This window comes from Balaenoptera ricei, chromosome 17, assembly GCF_028023285.1.
Source record: "Balaenoptera ricei isolate mBalRic1 chromosome 17, mBalRic1.hap2, whole genome shotgun sequence".
In the NCBI taxonomy this organism is placed as follows: domain Eukaryota; kingdom Metazoa; phylum Chordata; class Mammalia; order Artiodactyla; family Balaenopteridae; genus Balaenoptera; species Balaenoptera ricei.
This window is the reverse complement of record NC_082655.1, coordinates 18,611,270-18,636,952: the sequence shown is the minus strand read 5'-3', so window position 1 is coordinate 18,636,952 and position 25,683 is coordinate 18,611,270. Positions and strand designations below refer to the sequence as shown.

At 40.1% G+C, this 25,683-nt stretch overlaps 1 protein-coding gene across 1 annotated transcript in view; it reads right to left on the bottom strand.

The window, feature by feature from the left end:
• SNTB1 (syntrophin beta 1) overlaps positions 1 to 25,683 on the bottom strand; it is a 249,155-nt gene that overhangs the window by 142,412 nt on the left and 81,060 nt on the right. Inside the window, exon 3 of the mRNA XM_059901564.1 lies at positions 9,534 to 9,750. Within this exon, the coding sequence (XP_059757547.1) occupies positions 9,534 to 9,750 (217 nt within the window). The remainder of the gene's footprint in view (positions 1 to 9,533; positions 9,751 to 25,683) is intronic.

The window sequence follows — 25,683 nt, the reverse complement described above, 5'->3', positions numbered from 1 at the left end:
ACAGCAGAGAAAGAAACAGACTTAGAAAATCAATCTAGGAGGTCCAATATCCTTCCAACAGGGGAGGCAGAGAGAAAGAACAAAGAAAACAGAGGAGAATTTTATCAAATAAATAATATGAGGAAATTTCCCAGATCTCAGACATAAGTCTCTGGATTGGTTTACAAATGGGCTGCAGATTAATGATAAGAATCCATTGCTTTTTTTGTAAAACAAATCTTTTAGATTTATTTGATTTTTAAGCTATCTGCCTTTATTGTTTTTTGATAAAATTTAAACTTTCATTTAAAATAACTTTAAAAAGGGAGCATCTTACCTATTTTCTTAGGTCTGTTTTATGAATGCTATGAGGCACGCCTCCTTACTTTGTCTCACTATGTACACTTAAAAACAATACAACTGATTGGGACTTTATTTCCTATGTCAGATTTCTGACTAATTCAGCCCAATTTCCTTGAATTTCTCCTTCCCATTATCTTTAAACAAATTGTTAAAATAATAGTATATATTCCATTTCCTATATTTCCCAAATGCAGAATGTGAGCACAGTTGAAACAAACACCAAGGCCATCTCTTGTTTTATGCATATTCTTCCTACAGTAACAAAATAGTTCACTGGGCTTGTCTGAGTAAGAAACAGAACAGAGAGCAAGATAGGTAGAAAGATAGATAGGTAGAAAGAAAGAAACAAAGATAGATAGATAATGTGATTGATAAAGATAAATAAGTAGATGGATAGAGAGATGGCTAGATAGATAGAAAGACAGATATAGATAGATAGATATGTGATTGATAAACATGATAAATAAGTAGATGGATACAGAGAGGGACGGATAGATAGATAGATAGATAGATAGATAGATAGATAGATAGGTAAACGGACAGGTATAGACAGATGAATAAGCATGACCAAAATCGTGCTCTTGGTGGTAGAGGGAAGCCCACACTTTCAAATGAAAGTGGTAGATCATCCAAAGGTTAATACTCAACTTGTTTGTTTTTAGTTTTCAACATGATGGTAAAGTTTAACTTGTTTTTCTAAATAACAGTTGAAAAAACAGAACATTGACTTTTGTTCATGATACACATGGCCAATTACAAGCAATTCTGCAGCCACGTGAGGAGGCTTCCCGTTCTAGCACAATGGTGGTCTACATAAATTCAGAAACCCTTCTGCTATGAACACCTAGATATGCTGGATAAGATATAATAAGAAAAGTTTGCTTGTTTATGTTTTAACGTAATACTGAGCTTGCAAGAAAGAAAAGGAAACTCCCAGGTATAAAAAAAAGTGTACAAGGGCATTGAAAACCAGGAGGGTGAGTATACAATCTGATCATGAGGCATCCCTGATGAAACGGGGTGGAGGTGGGGTGGTGTCAGAGAGTGCATCAGGTAGCGCGGTGGGTGGGCTGAGGACTGTCTTCATACATAAATGACAACTAAGACTTCATGAGCCCAGGAGTTGGGAAACTGGAACTGAAGTTTCTGCAGAGAGCCAGACGTCTCAGGAGGCTAAACCCCTCTGTGAAAGAATGTCTTACAAAACAGCCTCTGCTCAACAGCTTGGGGAGATCACCTGGAAACTTCTCTGCTGGAAAAAACTCCCCCCACCCCTCTTGCACCCAGGAATAAGGATATTTTGACTGAAAGCTGCACTTATGCCATGGTTATGCTGCCAGGAATTAGAGGATATCTACATTAAGTCATCTAATCATCACAACAATCTTATGTGGTATTTTAAAGCACATTTTATAGATAAAGAACCTGGGAATCAGAGAGATTAGATAATCTGTCTAAAGTTAAAGGGAATAAAAGTAACAGAATTGGGATTCAAACTCACATTTTCTAACTTCAATCTACAGTTTTATTCATTGATATTAGTTAATCTGGGCCTCTGCTTTAGATATTTCAACTGTGTCCACTTACTACAGCACCAATATAAATTGATTTTTCATTTTTCCTTTGTTTCCAAAATGTAACATCAATCATGATCTGCTGGTGGTATTTTCAGTTACGAGGCCACCATGATGTGTCCAACCAAGAGTGAAGAAAACCGAACCAAGAAAATACATGTTTTGTGAGCCTCTTAACAGGAGAAACACTTTTCACAAGCAAGAACTTATGGTGGAAAGAAGATGGTTATAAGTACCTCATGAATCTTCATTCTGGATGTACTACAGGAGAGGATTTTTCACTAGTATTCTAAGTTTAAAGAGTATAGTTTAGAATTCTAATAAGATATGGGGGGGGGGGGCAATAATGTGTTCCCAGACAGTGCGAAAAGGAGAAAATAAGGTGAAACCAGTAAAATGATTACTCTTCCGCTGGGGTCACTAAAAGACCATCTGTTTATAAATGTGTAACTGAAGTATTTGGGATCACCTAAAACTGTGAACGAGGGGATACTGGAGCAACTTCAGGAAGCCAGGACTGGAAAATGATATAATTTGATCAGCAAAAATTCAGTCCACTGTTCTGGTCCCCATCAGGTATAAGATCGTCTGAAATTAAGGGGACAGGGGAGGGCCATTTGGGGGAACCCCGGGCCATTTACATACAGACCAAAGGAGATGGGAGTCTGAGTAGAGCAGAAATTAACATAACGGCCACCGTGGCAAAGCTCTTCTGATCTAGGAAAGGACAGCTTCCAGCTTCCTCATGGAAAATATACTTCTTATGGTCGATTGGCATATCTTGTACTGATAACCTTGGTGACAATCTAATTTCTCGCATAGCTGGCCTACACGGAGAGAATGCATTGCTTAGGCTGCCTTGAAAGTCCACGGTGTTTTTGTTACTTGGAGTTCTGGTATTCTGCTTATTATTTCCATTTGTCTTCTAATACGGCCTGCCCCTAACGGGGACACACAGATCCTCCCATGCAGGTGTTTACATCTGTTTGACAACTGCACTGCCCGTTACAAGTGAATCCTGGTTTGTTTGGTTAATATGAGTCCACCCCTTAGAGATGGATCCAACGTCACTGTGCCTCCAATTAGGTTTCTGATCCTCTGTGGCTGAAGCTTGGGCACTGGATTATGGGGATATCACTGAGGGCACTTCGTGGGAACAAATCCATGGGTCCTATAGGATTTACCAGATCCCATCCCTCTGAATCATGGTGTGATGAGTGGAGCTTTTCCACCTGAAACCACAACAACGCTTTCTGTGAATTTTTCACTTACGTGCTGTAAATAGAGATGTGCACTGTTTTTCAAGAAAGATTGTGTGCTCCATAATTTAACCATGAAGATCTACAGTGGGGTCTGTTACTAGTACACAGAGTCATGAACAAAGCTTTGTATACCACCCACTGCATTGGTCCATCTGCTTTCAACGGGCTTGGTTAATGAATTGTCTGGGTTTAAATTTGCTGAGTGTGGCAGGATAGAACCGTGCTTTTTCCTTTATCCGCAAGACTATTTAGTAGAAGATTTTTTTTAAAAGAAGATTTTGAAAAGGTAAGAATATCAAAAATGGGCAGATAATATGCCATTTATCATTTATTAACATATCGTATATTTTTGAATGCCTGCTTTATATCAAGCAATGTTCTAGAAAGCTGGGATTCCTTTTTTTGGCAGTGTGCGGGTTTTTCTTTAACTTTTTATTTGGAAATAATTTCAAATTTACAGAAAACTTGGAAAATTAGCAATTGTGCCAAGAATATATGAATACCCAGGTGTACCTACTATTAATATTTCCCTCCATTTACTCTATCACTTGCTGCTTATCTCTCTTCATAATAATTTTTAGAAAGCTGGGATATCGAAGTAAAAGCAGGGGGAATCCCAGACCTCAAGGGTCTTCTGGCTTTAAGAACTGGGTAATGACGTTAGGAAAAAAAAATCACAAGTCATTATAAAGGATGCTATCATGAACGGATCTATACACAAGGTATAGCAGGACCTGTGCTACCCCTGTGTTGAGGCTTAAAGGGTGACTAGGAAGCTGTGAGGGAGGCAAGTGTAGGGTGTGCAGAAATTGTTTAAGGGTTCCTGGAGCCTAAAGGATGAGATGCAGAGGCGCTGGATAGTTAGGAAAGATCCAAAACCTCATGGGGATTTTACGCAATACTGAGGAGTTTCATGATCAGTGAAGGTGACGGAAGCCATGTTGACCAAATGGATAAATTTTGAGTGTTTCACACTCCCTTAACTAGCTGCCAGTAGGGTAGATGCTAGGGGGTGGGGGAGGGGCAAACTAGAACCTTGGAAGCCCCCAGTAGAAAATATGTCCCAATAGTCTAGAGGACTTGGGATAGTCTGGGCCTGGACTAGGGCAGTGGCCGTGAAGGCAAAGAGCTGACCGTGAAACACAGGAGATACTTACGAGGTGGAATTCAAAAGAACTATTGTAATCACTGACAACCAGCGCTAGCAGTGACGTATCCTTGTGGATCCAGTGCCTGCTGGGTGACCTTTTTTACAGCAAGAGCAGCAATGCTACCTGCTGTTCTGTGGTTGTTTCAATTTGAGAAACTGAACATTAGAGCTTTTAATGCAAACTATGAGTAGCTGTGTGTCACCAAACGAGGGGATTCGCCCCGAGATGCTGAGGTTCTAGCATCCAGGAGCCCGCTGATTCCTGGCCATGGTGCTTGCATTTCAGGTGAGCTACTCTGCCAGGCGCTACAATCGGAAGCAATGGGGTGTCACGATTAAGAAACTGAGCTTGGTGTCAGCCAGGCCTGGGTCTGAATCTCAGATTTCCCGTTGACTTCAACTCTTGTTTCTGAACGAAGTTTCGTTGTCCATAAAGTAGAGATTAGAGTACTTACGACCTAGGGTTGTTATCTGGATTAAATGAGATACTTGCTTCAATTCACACGTAAGTGGTGGAGCTAGGATTCCACCGTGCATCTAGCTGACACCAGAGGCAACACTCTCCCTTTCAACTTTTTTCCCTTTTATACTTAATATTTGCATAATTTTCATTATTTTTAAAAATGCTACACTTTCAGTTTCTATTTCCCTTTTGACCCAAGAGTTATTTATTTCAGAGAGAGCTTTTAAAACTCCATAAAGAAAGGCTTTCTGTGCTTTGGTTTTGTTATTGGTTTTCTAGTTTTATTCCACAATCATCAGAGGATGTTGTTTGTATTATTTCTACCTTATGGAACTTACTGCATTTTTTTGTGACAATCTATGGTTAATTTTGTGAATGTTCTATGTGGATTAGAAAAAAAAAGTGTACTCTTTATTATCAGGGTACAAAGACTGTAATGTATCCAGACATCCCTTAATTATGTCATTTGGGTCTTTTTTTTTTTTTTTTTTAATTTATTTATTTTTGGCTGTGTTGGGTCTTCGTTCCTGTGCGAGGGCTTCCTCTAGTTGCGGAAAGCGGGGGCCACTCTTCATCGCGGTGCGCGGGCCTCTCACTATCGTGGCCTCTCTTGTTGTGGAGCACAGGCTCCAGATGCGCAGGTTCAGTAGTTGTGACTCACGGGCTTAGTCGCTCCGCGGCATGTGGGATCTTCCCAGACCAGGGCTCGAACCCGTGTCCCCTGCATTGGCAGGCAGATTCTCAACCACTGCGCCACCAGGGAAGCCCCCATTTGGGTCTTTTGTATCTTTGTTTATCTTTTGTCCAATTGCCTTGTCTTGGATTGAGAGTAGTATTGAACTACCTAATTTTAGTATGCTTCTATTTCTTTTTGCATTTGCTGCATATTTTGCTGTAAAGGTTGCTGCTGTGCTACTTGATGTGCATTCATAACTGCTGAATTCTGTTCCTTGTGAACTCTGGCCTTGAACATAAACCAGTTCTTCTTTGTCTTGTTCTGTGCTTTTCAGTCTGCACTTTACCCTGTCATATATCAAGATCAAAATGGATGCTTTTTGTTTTTGCTGTTAGTTTGCATTTGCCTTATATAATCTGCCCAGCCTATATTTTTGGCCTTTTAAAATCACTTTGTGTTAGGTGTGTCTCATATTCAGTACAGAGTTGAATTTTGCAGAGTCCATATTTCTGAATGGTACATTATACTCTGCCCGGCGTGTTACTGACTGGAGCTCCATAAAATATTTGTTTCTTTTTTCTTTTCTTCTTTTATTCAATCAGGGTCAAGACTCAATTAAGCCCCTAGTCTTTTTGGTTTTTTTTTCTTTTTTTCAGTTTTAATGAGGTATAACTGATAAAATTGTAAGATATTTAAAGTTCACATCATGGTGATTTGATACACGGATACATTGTGAAAGGTTAATTTACTGTCAGCAGTTTTGGGTTTGTTTGGACCAAAATCCCCTCCTGGACCCTCTGGCTTAGCTGGATTTTCATTTTCGGTCGTGCCCTACTGGTTTTCACACCCCAGCAGGACAGGTTTTCCCTTACCACCTAGGAGGCCCTACATGTACTTATCAATGGTCAACTTGAAGAGCACCGATATAAAAGTTTAAAAATGGGAACTATATTCAATATCTTGTGATAAACCATAACGGAAAAGAATATGAAAAAGAATATATATATATGTATAACTGAATCAGTTTTCTGTGTAGTAGAAATTAACACAACATTGTAAATCAACGATACTTCAATAATATAAATTTTTTTAAAATGCATCCTCTCTACTGGCTTGACAAAATGAAGCTTCCAATACTTGAACTAAGGCCTGATATCTCTCCAAATATTCTTTACAATGTAATTAAATGATTGGGAGAAATATGATAGCATGTTAAGTCCACAGTTGAAAGGAACCCTAGAAATCATCTACTCAAACTCTCTCCCTAATGTATTAACCACTTCTACAATATCCCAAGTTTTCTAGTCTCTGTATTTTTCTGGGAATGGTAAACTGACACTGTCACCCATTCTATAGGTATGACATTAAAGACCAGTTGTATCATACATTAACTATATGACCATAGGAACTTACGTAAGCCCTGAGCCTCAGTTATTTTTATCTGTAGAATGGGGATCATGTTAGAAACTCAGAAGACTAAACATGATTACAAATTCAAGGACAAGGCAGGAAATGTGAAGACCCAGGCTGGTAATTAACTGAACCCCCTAAGTGTAAGGCAAAAGGAGTGACTAGGAGAGTTCATTCCCTTTTCAAAGGAGAAGACTCTACTGGGCTCCTATAGATGGGAGGCCTGCCTGCGGCAATATAGGCCTAATGATATCATTAGATCTTCTAATTTTTCTAGGAAAGTAGAAATCTGGCTTTTTTTTTTTTAATAATTTCTTATAGCCCATGTGAAAGTTGCAGAGACCTTTTTTTTTTCTTTTTTTTGGGGGGCACACCATGCAGCATGCGGGATCTTAGTTCCCTGACCAGCAATTGAAACTGTGCCCCCTGCGGTGGAAGCACAGAGTCTTAACCGCTGGACAACCAGGGAAGTCCAGAAATCTGGCTTTTTAATGTGAAATTTTCTGTCTATTCAATGTGGCAACTAATTCAAATTTCTTTGCAACCCTAGAGAGACCACTAAAAAAACATATCTGTGGGCTGGGGACACCTAAAGGCTGCCACTTTGCAGTCTCTGGGCTGAAGTAATTAGCATGCTGCCCAGCACAAGACAGCCACTGGATAAATTATGAATTCATCAGATCTGAAACCTTAGACCTCAGGCTCTTGGGAGAAAGGACTTGTCTGACTGAGTGGGTAAAAGCCCAGGGAAGAGGAAACTCAGGAACCAGGATGTCAACTGTAGGCCCAGGAAAGTGGTAGAAATTGAGGGGAGGGGGAGCAAAACAGAGAACAGGTGGGAATGGACCATCTAAGAATTCTGCCTCCTTCCCAGTCTGCCTTCTCAGATTCATCTTTTGCTGATACCCCCTGGCTCGCTCATACAATGGCTGCTCTCTGATCCCTATGCAGATAGAACTGATGTAGCAGGCGGGCGGGAGCGGGGTAGACCCTGCAGCTGACTGGGGTCAGAAGGGCTAGCGGCTTCCTTAGCATAAGTTTACTGGGAAGAGAACAAAAAAAGCACTGAGCTGTGAGCCAAGGAGGCGACTTTCTCCCTGCTCTTATTTCCTTTGGGTTTTCCCCATCAGCAGGTCGGAACCCAGCCAAATACTTCCTCCTGGGGTTCCGGTGGGGTTGCAGCTGTCCCACTCGTATTGTAAATAAGGGCCAGTAGAGCTGTTTCTTTTTTTAGCATCTGAATGAGGATGCAAAGGTCACCACGATTCCCCCTTCACTGGCTCAATTTGTCTCTCTCTTCTCTACATGTCTTTTATTTTCCTTCCAGATGTATGCTTTCTGTGCAGCAGAGATAAAGGAAAACTTCTGGGGGAAGAGGGACCCCAAATACTTGCTCATCTTGCCTGGATTCCTTCTAATTGCCATGGATTGGGTTATATATCTATCCTGTGGCAAAGATGTCATGTATAGACTTTGGGAAATAGCACTCCAGGCCTGGATCGAAGCCACTCCTTTTTCTCTCTTGATGATAAAGAGAGCTTCAGAGCCGAAAGTGTTAAGGATGCTCTCATCAAACCCTCCAAGTACACAGTTGAGGACCCCGAGGCCCAGAGAGGCCTATTTGCTTATTGTTATGTAACATCAATAATATATAGTATTGGGGACTTCTCTGGTGGTCCAGGGGTTAAGACTGTGCTTCTAATGCAGGGGGCAGGGGTTCGAGCCCTGGTCAGGGAACTAAGATCCCATATGCTGCATGGTGCAGCCAAAAAAAAAAAAAACAATAGGAATAATACATAGTATTATAGCTTATATCCATGGAAGGTTTTACTGGGCTAAGCACTTCACATGGATTTCCTCATTTAATCTTCACAACTCAACGAGGTATTGATTTCAACTCTTTCCATTTTACATACGACAAAACTGAGGTTCAGTGCTCCGAGAGACTTGCCCAAAGTCACATATACTGGCAGAGGCAGACCCAGGGAAGACACATAAGATCCTGACTCCATTGATTCAACTTCTTCCAGAACCAGAGCTTAGTATACAGATTCTTCATGAGGATAAAAGGAAGAAAAAGAAGGATGGAGGAAGAAAGAGAGGGAGGCCTAGCTTGACATATACATTCCTGCATCGTGGTCCTTTGAGGCTATTCTTTGGAAACCGTCGAGTGTTTCCAGAACACAAGTACAGCCTGAGAAAAGCTCTCTTTCAGGGCTTCCCTGGTGGTGCAGTGGTTAAGGGTCTGCCTGCCACTGCAGGGGACACGGGTTCGAGCCCTGGTCCGGAAAGATCCCACATGCCATGGAGCAACTAAGTCCGTGGGCCACAACTACTGAGCCCGTGCTCTAGAGCCCGTGAGCCACAACTACTGAAGACCATGCACCACAACTACTGAAACCCGCGTGCCTAGAGCCCGTGCTCTGCAACAAGAGAAGCCACCGCAATGAGAAGCCCACGCACCGCAACGAAGAGCAGCCCCCGCTCGCCACAACTAGAGAAAAACCCGCGCGCAGCAACGAAGACCCAACGCAGCCAAAAATTAAATAAATGAATAAATAAACTTAAAAATTAAAAAAAAAAAAAAAAAGCTCTCTTTCAACCGCAGAGGCCAAAGAGCAGCTGAGATACGGAGGAGGGCGTTAGCCGTCTTTACCTGTTCTCAGGGTCAGCCAAGGCCATGCTCCGAGTGACGAAGCACATCTTGAGAGGGATGCTTTTCCGGTCTCTATGGAAGGAGAAGGATTGCGATGACAGAGGATCTGAGGAGCCACCCCCTAACCGAGGGGATTCTGGCGGAGGCGTTTCCCACCCGATCTCGGACACTGGGGAGCCTTTCTTCACGTAGGGTGTGGCTTCCCGCATATACTTCACTGCAAGCAAAAAGACAACAGTAAGCACTTTTCAGTACATCAGGGCTGAATTTCTGGAAAGTCTGATGGCATTTTTGAAACTTGTATTAGATAAGCTCTTAAACAGAGACTCTTAAAATCTGAACAAGATTCAGAATTTCTATTCCTGTCATAATAGTTAGTCTGTTCTTTAAATTATGTACCAACGTGGTTTTTAGAACTTGCCATCAGGATAACCTGAACTTGAGAATTACTCTCAGCTTTTTTCAATTATGACATTTCTATCTTTTCTGATTATGAGGTGCATTCTGGGAAAGAGGCTGAAAAAACAAATGGGCAGAGAGTGAGAAAGCATATCTTAGGCTAAAAGACACACAGTTATTCAGTATAGATGTAGGGAATCTGGTGGCCACATTAGCTATCCACGTCTCCATTATTCTGTTGAGAAGCAAGGATAGGCTTTTCAATTTAATAGTATTAAGAACATATATGCAGGGACTTCCCTGGTGGCTCAGTGGTTAAGAATCGCCTGCCAATGCAGGGGACACAGGTTCGATCCCCAGTCTGGGAAGATCCCACATGCCACAGAGCAGCTAAGCCCGTGCGCCACGACTACCGAGCCTGCGTTCTAGAGCCCTTGAGCTACAACTACTGAGACCGCATGACACAACTACTGAAGCCCGCGCATCTAGAGCCCATGCTCCGCCACCGCAGTCAGAAGCCCGCGCACCGCAATGAAGAGTAGCCCCCACTCGCTGCAATTAGAGAAAAGCCTGTGCACAGCAACGAAGACCCAACACAGTCAAAAATAAATAAATAAGATTTAAAAAAATTTTTTAAAAAGAACATATATGCAAAGAAATACACAGAAGAACACTTATTTTGTAATGGTAAAAATCTGTGATGGCAAAAATATTACTTGTATGAGCCAAAAACTAGAAACAACCTAAATGTCCACTAAAAAGAAAGAGGACAGGTTAAATTAATTGTAAGACGTTTATATATTCATTAAAAAAAATGAGATAGCTATAGATGCGTTGATGTAGAAAAACCTGTAAGATCTATTAACAGTTTAAAAAAACTTTAGAGAACAGTGCATATACTGTACTCATTTTGTGTATAAAATCATAGATATTTACCCTCGTATAGCTACAACTATTTCTGGATAGAAATCCAAGAAAATGTTAACGGTAGTTAGCTCTAGGAGTGGAACTGAAAGTCAAGACGATGGAAAAATAGACCTTTACTATTCATTTATTACTCTTTTATACCATTCTCATGTTTAGCCATATGCATATATTACTTTATAAAATTTAAAGAAACAAAATCGTTTAAAAGCTGAATGAGCAGACTAAAATTCTGCTCTTTGATATGTTTACTTGGTCTTAAGGTGGTATTTGCCAATTCTAAATTTAAGCATTTGGTCCTTGGACAGCTTTCAAGTTGACAGGGCAACTGGATTCTTGGAATATGCAATATAAGCTTCCATATCCTTCTCTCTGTCACTTACATGGTCTGGTTCTCTGCTGCTTGGGGCTGGGGGAGGGATTTGGCTAAGTCCCTTAGGGGTATTTGTTGTTACAAATGGCAGGGGATTGGAATGGGTGCAAACCAGGGGGCACTTCCTCCAGATCTCTGGTGATTCAATTCCACAAACTAGTGCCTTCCCTGTGTAAGACTTGGACTCAGGTTCATGGAGACTGCAGGAAAAAACAATACGTGGTTTCCATACATAAGAGTTACAAAATCATGGCTGACTGTAGTGGATGCTGTTGGTGTCCCAGCAGATCCTTTTCAGCAGCCAGGGCACCTATATCCTAGCTGCTGTGCGTTGGCTGAGAACACTTCTTAGCTGCTCTCCTGCTCTGGAAAACTGCTCTTGGACCATCAGAAGCCGTCAAACCTAGGAGACTATAGAGCTGCTGCCCGATTCCCCAGACAGAGGCTCTGCTTCTAGGGAACCTCACCTAAGACAGTCGCATGAAACAAGTACATGAACTGTGGCATAAAGCAGAATGACCTATAATAAGAATAAAGGACCTTGGAAGAATTCATCAGACAAATGGATCTAGGGGCTTGAGTGACAGGTTAGGTTTGCAACAATTTAATAAGCAGACCAAACATACCCAGATGCATGCCATATGGAACTATATATTGGGGGACCCAAACTAAATATCAAAACCAGCCACATGAATTTAAGACAGAGGAGATATCATTTAGCACCAACACATATTTAAAAAGAAGATTTCAGGGTTTTCACTGAATATAAGTGCAACTGGGAGAAAACAGCTCCATGGTCGCTGCAAACCTGTTAGCACAGGCTGCAGTTACAGAAGAATAAAGGTGATTCATGGACAGTGTATTTCAAGGAATATTGTTTATTTATGGGCAGTGTATTTAAAGAGGAGCACAGACATACCTACAAACAAATTCAGAAAATTTAGTGGGGCAGAATTAAGCTGTCTAAAAACTGGAATAAATAAATTCTCTTTTGAAGGTACTGAATTTCCATCTCTAAAAATGTTTTTGCAGAAGCCAGAACTCTGCTTAGCTTTGTATACTGTAGAATTATACTTATTGATATATGGGAAATTCAAGTATCACCTGAGATTGAAGATTCTACTTTGATTGTATTATTATCCTTCTGGCTGGAGTAGGGGGTGAGCATTGTGGAGGTGAGAATCCAGGGATGCTTCATGGAGTAGGTGGCATTTGAACTTGGCCTTAAAGGGTAGCTAGGACTTTAAAAAGTAGAGGTAAGAATAACAGTCCTTCATTTATATAATGTACTCTGATTTATCATTTCTATCGCAATTCCATAGGAAAGGAAAATTGGACCTCAGTTTGGAAGGGGGATAAAGAAGAACATTTATCATACTCTTCATGATGTGCCAAGTATGAAATCAGGCACTGTTCCTTAGAATCTATGTTTCCTCTGAGAGCTTTAGATGTCACCTCTCCTTTTCACCATTGTTGGGAAGACGGCTCAGCAAAATCCCTAAATGAGTCTTGAGATCTCTGGCACCACCAGAAAATAAGATTCAATTTCAAGGAAATAAAGGAGACTAAGAGATTATCATCATTGCTCCTAAGCAAGATACACTAAGATCACTGAACTATTTCCATATCTGTCCTGAGGAAGAACAAGCAACAACACCACAATCCTGCTTAAAGTTCCTTTGTTCAGGAGTCCTGCTTCTTTCTGATATTTATAGGAAGTGGAGAAACTTGTTCTCGGGTATAGCAACGAGAGCAAAAGAAAATTGTCTTGGATTTGTCCAGAGGCTCACAATTTCTGGCCCAAGGGAAGTAATAAAATTGTCAGACTATCCCTTCCGAGGGATATCCCGAGTAGTTTCTACAAGATTTGGCCATCAGTTATGAGCATAATTCTACTGTCAAGCAGTGCCCTCTCCAATCACCAACTGAGGCCTAAGGCTAAGTCCCCTCATTCGGAGAGTGAAAGCACTGCAGCCATGTCTGGGTGTTGTAAAGCAGTGCCTCTAATAGGAAATTAAGAGTGTGTGAAAACTTTCCGTGGTTCTTTGTGCCTAGTGTCCTGAAATTTCTATATACTGCAATCAAAATAATGAGTGTGGTCTAATTCAGGGAAGGTAAGATGTTACCTAAGACTAGATTTGACAGCAATAGGTGCCCCAAATTATAGTGTATTAAATAACATAGAGGTTTGCTTTTACCGAAAGTCTAGTGTGAAAGAAAAGGGCTGCTAGGGCAACTCTGCTCCCTGAAGTTTTTAGGTCCTCAGGCTTCTGCTCCTTTTCTGCTCTACATTGCTAACCTGCCATCTAATGACTCAAGAGGGCTGCTTGGGTTCCAGCCATCATGACCAAATTCCCATCAGTAGGAAGAAGGAAAAAGTCAAAGACACACTACCCTTCTTCCTTCAGGGTCACTTTTCAGAAGCTGACACACTATCTACTTACAACCCATCAGCCAGAATTTAGTCACATGGCCACTTCTACATGGAAAAGAAATTTACTCTTAACTCTGGACAATTCTATGCCAACCTGGCTAAAAGTTGGTGGGAGGGGAGGCTATTACTGTGGAAGAAAAAGAGAATAGACATTAGGGGACAATTCTTAGCTTTTGCCACAGGGAGATATCCCTAACCGTGCCAGCTTAACACAACTAGATTTTATAAGATATAACCACAAGTAAATGTATTGGAGCAATCAGTAAAAAACACAATAACTAGGTTTCATGAACTCTGATAAATGTTTGTTGTGTACTAACTCACTTGAACCTCACAACAACCCTAGGATACAGACATTGCAATCATTCCCATTTTACTAGACTGTGCAATAGAGAGAGAGAGAGAGTAACTCATAAACTCAAGTTAGAGTGCAGGAAAGTGGCAGACACATGAGTCAAATCGAGGCAGTCTGGCTCCAGAGTCCTTACCTTTAACCATGAAGCAATACTGTTTCTTGCACTTTTAAAAAAATTAATTGGATGAGTGTGTGTGTGTGTGTGTGTGTCTGTGTATTTAAGCCAACGTTTTCATGTACTGGGAGAAAACATCCAATTAAGAGGCCATTTGCCTATAACATAAGAGAGCTGGATTTTGTAAGGCTGAACTAGTAAACTATGGCATTTCAACAAATGCCTTTTAAGGCACTGTCATATGTATAATAGAGGGTTTAACCTGGCAGAACTGAACAGCTAGTGTCTGCATAATTAGACCGCCATGTGCTTACAGACAGTAATTTCAGGCAAAGAGCTGTTGAAACTGATCAAGAAGCAGCCAGGCCCAGGCTCAGGGCACCTCATAATCAGGACTAATTAATAAACCATGCCCTTTCTGGGCATCATGAATTAAAAACCATGGTTGAGCAATTAAAATTCCAATCTTCCCTTACAAAAAAGGGGGAGAAGAGAAATGAGACGTGGTCTCCAAACCAATAACGCACCAAGTCACTTTCAATATGTTTCCAGTTTTTCATCTGAAAGATGGACAGTTGTGAAGATTTCAAAAGAACATTCAGGAAAGCCCACGTTTGCAAAGGCCCCAAGTTGCCACAATTAAATCTTTGTTGAGGAGGCCAGGTGACATTTGAAAGGAAAAGCACACACAGGCTACTAATGAGGAAATGCTTTAGGCAAATCCAATCAACTCTCCTACCAGGCCGGTTTCTGAAGAACCAGCAAGTCCCTCTGTTATGTACAAATTTTCTTCTTAAAAATAACAACAAAACAACCAGAAAAGGGATTTCCAGATTACAGGAGGAAAAGAAATATTTCACTACTCTAGGGGATGTGAACATGAAATGTACATTTTCTAATGTGATTAAGGGGAAAAGGGATCAGCTGGAGCCAAGAAACCTGAGTATCCGGACCTTCAGTGAAACTTGCAAATTGGGGACAAGTTGTTGACAATGGGGTTTGCTGACTCAATGTAATACGCAAGAGACTTCTCTTAATGCCATTTCCTGGGTCATCTTAGGAAAGATGCAGAGGGAGATCATCAATATTTCCAAAAAGACCAAGAAATGATGAAAGAGGTAATATAAGCTTCTCCGAAACTACAGCTAATCTCTCAGGAGGCTGAGCGGTGAACTGGAAAGAGAATTGGCCCTGGGAGACGGGGACCTGGTTCCAGTTCCAGCCCTGTCGCTAACTACCTCTCCAGCCCCGGGCAAGTTATTTCACCTTCCGGACCTCATTCTCCTCACATGTCAGGGGTGGGAAATAAGCCTCCTATCCTTCAAACATTCGATGATTCCTTGGGAAATCACTGTTAAACATTTAACATCACTGCTAAAATGTGTGCCAAATCCTTAGGCCTTAGGCAGATGTGCTTTCTGACTTTTTACCAAACCCTATGGGCACCTGACAAATGAAAATAAACCTATGTTGAGGTTACTTTTTCTTTGCTTTGGCACAGTGGCCTAGAAGAATCATTGTTTTCATTCGCTTTCCAATATTTTTTTCACTTATATTTTGCCAGGTGGGTCCTTATGGGTAGGATTTTCAGACATTTGAAGGATGACCAAAAGGTTCGCATGAGGTCATAAGGACACTGTGGGTGAGGATGCTGAATTTTAATACGTGGAGACAGGACTAAAATAAACTGGTTATGAATTTGCTAAGCCTCTAATTTAAAAACTAACTCAAAAATTACCCTATTTTCTACAGCATAGTCATTTGAGGTGACCTGCCTTGACTCTTCAAGCAAGCTCATTGTCACCAGGGATGACAGGTGGACCCAGGGAAAGTATCCTATTCCATGAGTCCTACAACCACCCAGAAGGATGCTGATGGGTTTAGTTATCCATTAACTGAACAAACATTTAATGAGCTCCTGCTATGGGCATGGCCTTTAGTGCTGGAGTTATTTCAGTGAACAAAACAGACTGGGTGCCTGCCCTTGAGATGCTTACATTCCAGTGTATATGAGCAGGATCGGGGTGTGGTGGAGGCAATAAACGAACAGACAGATGTAGAACTCTGCTCTGAAAGAGACACCCACTAAAGGACTTGGGTCTGTCCTAATTCCTACAGAGCCATTCTGGCCCTGCCCACTTCCTGTCAGTTGACTACCTCTTGGTCCCCCTGGCCCACACACCAGCCACAGAGAAATACTGTTTTAATACTCTGAACATGCCTCTGTTCTTTGCACATGTGTTTTCCTCTGCATGGAAAGCTTTCTGGCAAACTCCTCTTAATATCAAGTAAGTCTCAATTCAGGTAAGATTTCCTTCTTGAAGTCCTCCAGGCATGCCTCCCTTAAGCTCCAACCATGGTTTGTGGTGATCTCCACTGATATTAACAGCAACAGGACATAAACGTTATGATGATGGCTTATGCCATGCAAGGCACTGTGCTGGTTCATTTTACAAATATTTAAACACTTACACATCACGTGCAGTTATCTGTTCACATATAGGTCTCTCTGGTGGAAACATAAGGTCCTCAAAGTTGAGTGACTACAGTAGAAGTGAAAACTCTACACTCTGGAACCACACTGCATAGTTTCAAATCTTGCCTCTGCCACCTGCCAACTGTGTGAGCTTGGGACAATTTTCTCAACCTTTCGGTGGCTCCATTTCTCCATCTGTAAAGTGGGGATAAAGAGTAGTGCCGGCCTCAGAGCGCTGCTGTGAGGATTAAATGAACTAACACATACGAAGGGCTTAGAACTGAGGCCAGCACATGCTAAGTGTTCATTAGTGTTAGAAAAAATAAAAAATTGATATTCTCATCTACATCCACAGCAATTAACACAAAAGTCTGGCTGTAAAACACGCAAGTTCTGAGAAAATGAAAGACAAAGTTAGTAGGATCTCCAAGATATGATTTTTCACAGATTTGTTCTTCAGGAGAAGGAGGCTTATAACAGAAGTAGCAGAGGCCAAAGAGTATGTGTCACTGATCCAAGGTTTCAAGACAAAGGAGTAACAGATGAGGCTCAGAAATCCTTGTCCTCTATTCTGAAGAATGAAGGTTGGCAAGCTCTTTCTGTAAAGGGCCAGATATAAAATTTGTTGGTCCTTAGGGTCTTGGTCACAACTACTTCCTTCCATTGTAGCAAGAAAGACACACAGATAATATGTAAATAAATCAGTGTGGTTGCATTCGAACAGCATTTTATTTACCCAAACAGGCAGTGGGCCTTGTTTGAACAAAGGGCTTTAGAATACTAACTAGCAGCTATTGACTACTCACTAGGCATCCGGCCCTACTCTAAATGTCTGAAGTATACTAGCTTATTTAAAAGCAATTCTATGAAGTAGGAATATTATAATGCCTACCTCGCAAGCTAAGGGAGTGTGGCATGGAGAGCTGAAGTGACTTGCCCAAGGTCACACAGCAGCAATTGGCAGAGCCAGGATCTGACCTGAGGGAGTCCGGCTCCAAAGCTTCCAGTACTAATCAATTTCTGTGTTCTTTCCTTGTACTCTGGACGTTGCCTCTGCACATGGCTAGGTGCTTATGCCTGAAGGAATCCTGTCTGTCCAACCATGAAAGTTTTAGAAGCCATGTTTTTAAAAAGACTTTTTTGTCTGGAATGTTTTTCTTATACTCCTTTTCTTATATGAATCCAAATCTTACTCCTATAATTTGTATTCTCTGATGGTGGCTCTACTCTGCAGAGTACACAAAGCATTTAGAGCACCTAATAAACAGATAAAATATACATAGTTGGCTTTACAGAAAGAAAAAGACAAGCCTGGCAAAAAGGAGGCTGGAACCACTAGTACCTTCCTCATTTGATGTCCAGTTGTTATCGGGTTCCTGGTCCACATTCTCTCAGGGCCTAAAGGAGTGAATGGATGACCTAATGTATGACAGGCATCATAGACGTTGCTTTTACTATTTTAGGTCCCTAAAGAGTTGCTGGAAGAGGGGCCTAATGCCTCAGATAACAAAATAAGGATTTAAGAGTTTCACCCAAGCCCAAACTAAATAAATGAAATATAATAGGGATAAGATGGAAAGTTCTGTCATTGTGTATTCAAAATAAAAATCATTGTAACATGTAGGATAGGAGAACTGTATTATAAGAAGTTTTGTGTGAAGAAAGGTTCTAGGGATGGCCATGGTTATGACTGCATAATAAAGTAATAGGACATTAGGCTCCAATGATACATGTATGGTGCTCAGAAGAGGATAGTTCTCCTCTTTGTCACCTTGATCAGCCCATACCTGAAGCCCTAATGGGTGAGACAATGTTCAAATGAGGGTAAAGAGGATAACCGGCTTGTCAAAGTTTCAAGAAATAAAGAAAACATAGGTTAAATGAGAGGCATTAGCTCATAGTAGTGAAGAGCATAAACTCTGGAGTCTGACTGCTGGGGTCCAACTCCTAGCTTTTCTATCACCAAGCTCTTGAGCAAATAACTTAGTTTCTTCATGTGTTATTTCTTTCACCTATCTCATAGGTATTGTGAGGATCAAATGAGTTAATATAAGTAAAAAAACTTCTAAGGAACTTGGCATAGTAAACACCATAAGGGTCAGTTACCATTATTAGAAGGGAACCTAGAAAAGCGAAGATTGATGGGGCCTAAAGAACAGAAAGCTGTGCCAAACTCACTTTGTGTATCTCTGCAGGGTAGAGCCACAGTCAGTGAAGACAAATTACAGATGTTATATTTGGGTTCAATGTAAGAAAACACTGTGAAGTAGTGAGTTCCCTATTGCTAGTGACACTGAAGCAGAAACTGGATGAGCTTTCTCCCACGTTGCAGAAAAGATTCTTTTACTCTGCAGAAGAACAGATTGCTTCTAAAATCCCTTCAAGCTGTCACGTTCTATGTTCTTCCTAGAATGTGGTTCATTAAGATGCGGAATCCAATGACTCCAGTACAGTGAGGGCAGGTCACGGTTGTATACCATGCAAAGTCATGCTGTACATTTCTTTATTATTATATGCTTATTAGCTACATATTAGTTATGTGACAACGGGACAGTTTGTTACAATATCTAAATCTTAGAATTCTCATTTATAAAATGAGGAAAACAGTGTCTTCTTTAGAGAGACAATAAAATGAACTAGTTTAATAAATGGGCTCTAGAGTCACAGAATCTGGGTTCGAACCCCAAATCTTCTACTTTACAAGCTGGGCTTCTTTGAGCAAGGTATGTAACCTCTCTGAACCTCAGTTACCTCACCTGATAATAACACGACCTATCTTGTAGAACTGTCACGAGGATTAAATAATTTTTAAAATGTATGCAAAGCCATTAGAACAGTGCCTGACACATCCTTGGCACTCACATATAACTATTGCTATTATGTTGCTGTTACTGTTGTTAGGAAATTTAAATGAGAACATGTATTGCAAGAATACCAATCTCTTTTCTAACTCTAGGAACTGTCAGAATCATCAGTGCTTAGCGCATAAAGTATCATTTCATTCATGCATTTACTGCACATAAATTAAATCTGGGGGTTGCTACAGCATATAATTCAATACACACACACAATTGGACTGAAGTGTTTTCATTAGGTATTAATAAGTACTTGAGAGAATATGGATTAACAATGTCTACAGACTTGATCCTCCAACAATTTGCCAGTAAGCTCTTCACCATGGCAAATAATCATAGTTTCTCTTCCTTCGGAAAATACAGTAACTGTTTTAACAGCTATACCCTAACATCTGAAGACAGGAAATGAGTAATGGGCAGAAAGGATGTCTGAATGCTCAAGTCCTAATATTGTTTTTACTCTTTCCTAGACAGAAGATCATGTGTGAATAGGGCTTTACGTCAAAAGGCAGGAAGTGCTGCTCTCACTTCCTCCTGACAGGTATCTCTGGAAAATAAACTTCTATTATTCCAGATGTAGCTTGGTAATAACATCCTGCAAATCAGACTTGGGGCTCAGTAAACTTGCAGTTACTTTTCAGTGGCAGAAGCCCAGAGTCATCAAGCTTTTCCGAAAGAAACCGCATTAAGTAAACAAAATATCATTACCCATGGCAGACTCAGGCCATGTCTGAGATTTTTTTTTTCACCCTAGCCTGGATATGCTGCAGACCTAAAGCGATTGTAGAAGCATCTGAGAGTAAAGGAGATGGGGGTGCGGGCTTTGAAACATTAGGGTCCATTAAACTGGACGATGTTATGAATACCTGCCATTTTCAACAGGCTTTACCGTTTAAAACACTTCTAAGGGCACAATCTCATTTCATACTTATTGTCCTCCCCACTGAAGTATGCATGATCTCCAAGTCCTGTAAGAATCTGGCTGTGCATTTATTTGCTTGAGATTTCCATGGCCCAGGAGGTAAGAGCCTAACAACTTTCCCCACCAAATTCTACCCCCTCCCAAGTATGCATACATGCACACAAACACATCTTGCTCAACAGAACTAATGCCTATTGGTCACACCTGATGCACTGGATTTTGTCCTACAGGCCAAACTTAGCTTGACCTTGCTTACAAGTCTTTTGGGAGAGGAATTGCCAAGAACTACAAGAACCGATCAGGAGGGCAGAGGAGAGGCCTAAGCAAGCTTCTTGGATCTGATTGCCAGATCCAGGAGACTAAAACCTCACAAGTTTTTCCTCTAAGCCTCCAGAAGCTTCTCTTGACTCTGAGCAGCCAAGATAGAAGGGCTTGTTTTGTTGTTTGGTTTGTTTTTTAAGGAGGTAAGGAAGGAGTGATGGTAAGCATCAGCAAAGAGATACAACTTTTTGTAATAAATAGACCCATAGGAAAATTTAACAATAAAAAAGGTGGACAAATTGGGGTTCAGAGGGCTTAACTATCTTACCTCAAGGAAGAAGCAGACCTGGAATCTGGTCTTTTATGTTCTAAATCTAATATCTAATCTAATAAATCTAATAACCCCTGCTGTAGCAATGCAAATGGTCCAAGTGACATGGAGACACAGGCTAGATTATTGTGACTAATAACTAATGAGTTGCTATTGGTGCTGGAAAAACCTGTGGATATTGGGAGGATTAAATTAATAAACATATTCTGTAATGATTATATCAGAATTCAAATTGTCAAAATATTCCACATCATAAGGGAAAGATCTAAAAGTAGCAAAGGAAAGACTAAAAAAACAGAGAGCCTCCTGGCATGTTTGATGAAATAAAAAGAGGTAACAGAAAACCAGTATTATAAATAGAAGGGGAAATAACTACAGACACAAAAGAGACTAAGAAGATAATAAAATAAAACTTCGGACATATTTAGGATAATGAATTCGAAGACTTAAATGAAATGCACAAATTCCCGGGGCAGGGTGGGGGGGAACCTTACTAAAACTAAGTAGAAATAGGAAGCATGGCTAGTCCTATAACTCTTAAAGGAATAGAAACACTGGTCAATATTCTTCCCACAAAGAAAACAGAACCAGAGTTTATGAGTGAATTCTACCAAATTTTCAAAGAATAGATGATTCAGATCTTAGTCAAATTATTTCAGAAAATAGACAAAGAAAGAGCCTCCCCAATTTATTCTATGAAGTTAATATAACAAAACCAGACAAGAACAATTTCAGAAAGGAAAACTGCCAACCCATTTCATTCATAAATTAAAGCAAAAATAGTAAACAAAAATATCAGCAAACCAAGCCAAAGAGTATATTAGAACACAGTACAAATTTGGATTATTTGGAGGCAAGATCAGTTAAATATAAGAAAATATATAAATGTCATTCAGTATGTTAACAGAAGAAAAGGAGAAAAACATACGATTACTTCAATGAGAAAAATCATTTTATAATATAAACTAGCAAGCAGTTTTAATGAAACAAAAAAGTCCTTTATAAACCAGAAATAGAAGGTAGCTTCCTTAACTTGATAAAACAAGACACACACACACACACACACACACACAAACAAAACAAAAGGAAAAAAAAAAAAAAAACACTTGACATCAAACATTCTAAATGAGGAAATGCTGAAAGCACCTCCTTGAAAATCAGAACCAAAATAATGATACCCATTATTACCACTCTATTCAGTATAATACTTGAGGCCCTAGGCAATGTTAAAGGACAGGAAGCAATTAAAAGTATAGGATTGAAAGGTTAAAAAAAAATGAATGAATAAGTGAGAGAGTGAAGAAAGAAAGAAAGGAAAAAAAGAAAAAGATGTAAGGTAAAGTACTTAGAGCTCATTATACCTGGATTTCCATCCTGGCTGGGGTCCTAATTTTCTGTGTGGTCATTAGCAAATCATTTAACCTCTAATGTTCTTAAGCTTCCTTATCTATAAAATCCAAGCTTTCAAATACCTTGGTTAATTAGGTAGACAGTGATGCCATTAAAAAGAACAGAAAATATGTGAAGAAGTACAGATTTGGGACATGAGAGTAAACTATTTCGGTTTTGAAGATGTAAGGTTTGAGATGTAGACAGACCATCCATGAAGATAAAGAGATCAGAAGGCAGTAGAACTGTGAGTCTGAAGCTTTGGGAAGTGGTGAGAGCTTCACCTCAATCCCAGGGGGAGGAGGGAATACAACAGTCATAATGGTTAACACTTATTGAGTGCTAACTAAAGGTCCAGAATTTTACATAGATTACATCTTTTAATTCTCACAACAACCTTGAAAGATAGGTACTCTTATTATTCACAGTTTACTGATGAGAACACAGAAGTCAAATAAATTACTCTAAGGCCTCACAGCCTCAAAGTCATGGTGTTTCACTCAAGCCTGGATCTAACTGCAAAGTTGCTCCTCTTCCCCACTGTGCTGTGCTAAGCTGCCTTTTGGAATCCAAACTGATGTAGAATCTACTCTCTGGAATGAGCTCTGAGATCTTGAGCAAGTTGCTATGCCTCTCTAAGCCTGAGATTTCTTCTCTTCAAAATGAAGAAAATAATACTAATCACATGGGGCTGTTGTGTGTATTAAAACAGATACTATACGTACAGTGTCTGTTATTTTAAAAGGCACACGTAGCTCCCTTTATCCTTTCCAACCAAGGCAAACTCCCAGAGACAGACATAGAGAACTAGAACACTAGGACAGAGGGAGCTGGCAGATGTATATCACCCAGGAGTCATTTTAGGGATTCCAACCTTAGTGATATTTTCTTATATTCCAAGTAATCCACATCTCCACCACTGCCCCCTGCCCCATCTTCTCTGCAGACAGCTAAGGGCCAAGCAAAGGGCAAATGTAAAGATCAAAGCTTAAGAAGGAAGTAGCTGTTGAAATGAACAGATGACTTAAACTCTTCCTCCTGTTCCAAACACTATCTATGTTCCATGATCTAATCTAGGAGCAGGAAAGAAGAAGGAGGAGGTTGTGGGTGCTATGAAGGCAAAGCTCAAACTAAACAACAGGAAGACGACTGGGTTATTCAAGAACCAATATAGTTTAGGTAAAAGATTACAGACCGAGAGTCAGTCCAATCTGGCTTATGCTACTGATTCCTCCACAAATGGCTACATTTCCTGACCTCCCTAAGTCTCAGTATCTGCACCTCTTAAATGAGTCTAATACATGTAACTCATATATTTACTATAAATCTTCAATTAGATCATGTTTAGCACATATTCAGAACACCCTGAAGAGACAGCTGGTCGACCTTGAAGGCATATTTCCTGCACTTAGAGAAGAATGCAAACCGAAAATCCTTTTGGCTTGTGCAAGGGACAAACCATTACTTGTGGTAAAACACTGGAACCAGGTGTTCATTGGCAGAGGCTAAAACCAGAGTTTTAACAAGCCTGGGACAAGCAGCCTGAAAGATATCTCAAATCAATTTTGTGGTTCATAACATTACTGATAGGCAGTACTAATATGATGATATGGTTAACTGACTCTACGTATGAAACTCAACAGTTTTCTACAGACTGAAAGAGTACCTGGACTATCTTAATGTAAATAACATCTATAAATATTGCATAGTTTTAAACAAATCATTTAAAAAAATCTTTATATACTCTAAATTTTGTTGCCCCAAGTCAAAATCTCCCCCAAATCCCTCTGAGGCAAGGTCCTACAAGCGCCCCCTCACCAGCTGAAGGGTTGCAAAATGGAAAATCCTGGCTGTGAATTATAGACTAGACATTCTTATTGTCTATCATCCTGGGTATCCTGGCTTCACTCCATGCAAACGTGCCATGGAAACAAAAGCTGCAGATGTTGTCAGCAATCTTGAACGAGAAAGTTTAAAGTATTTCTTCATGAAAAAAAATACATAAGTGCTTTATTTCCTATCAAGCGCCAAACTTTTCACTCCTTCTTCTTTTTTGTTCAACAGATAGTGCTTATCTAAAATATATTACCTTGTTGGACAAGCCTACAAGTCATGCAGGATTGGTGACCTGAGCCAGCTCAAGAGGGCTCTGATATATAATAATCAAACATTTATAGTCTAATATGCTATCTATAATAACAGAAGCGAAACTGGAAAAACAAACTTCACCATCAAAGCCATACATTCTGTTTATCATGTCTCAAAAAGACTCTTCTTCTTCTTTTTTTTAAATCCTTGAGTGACACTCAAACACTTTTTAAATGGAATATCCTGCTTTAAGAAAGTCTACCTACATTAAACTATATAATATACTAATTACTTCCAAAGGATGGTCCCTTCCAGTTCTACAATCATTTACAAACATTAAGACATTTCAGTGAATCATTCCCAGAGTTCATGGAATCATAGATTTATAAGTGAATTACACTCGGAATGAATTTTCTCCCAGAACTTGGTAAAATACATGACATTATACACACCGCATATGAAGTACATATGGTAATAAACTGTTCGACAATGCCTGTTGCCAAAACAAGGAAGTCAAGGAGAGAAGTACTGGAACTACTGACTCTTAGCTTTATATGCATTTCTTTAATATGATGATAAGTTAACTATGCAGCCACTTGGACAGGTATAATAGAGACAAAGATTTCACATTATAATACATATAGGTAAACAATACAGTATACTACAGTAAACCTGTGAATAACAGAAGGGCATTTATTCCTCCTTTAACCAAAATGGTGAAAAATAATAGCAAACATTCATTGATAATTCATAGACACCTATGGACTCTCTATGAATGGTTATATTTATGCCCCACAGCAACCCATTTTACATATGAAGAAGATGAAGTTCAGACAGGTTTACCTGCCCAACGTCACATGCATAGTCAGTTGCAGAGTGAGAATTTTGATTCCAGCACTAGCCATTAACCATTACACATGCTGTGAATCTGTGACGCTGGCCCCCTTCTCTTTGCTCATTCCAGTAACCACTCATGTGCTTTTGGAAACCCATCTCTATTCCTAGGAAGAAAAGTATCTGAAAACTCATTGACCTCATAGTGGAGTAATGTAAATATGACCATTCTTGGAAATTGTTTTAAGAGTGGAAAAACCTGGACTTATGAGTTACATCACCTGGGTTGAGGCACAGTTCTCTCCTTCAGCTACATGACAATGGACAACTCATTTGGTCTTTCTAAAACTCAGGCTCCTCATCTATATATACTAATAGAAATCATAATTTTTAA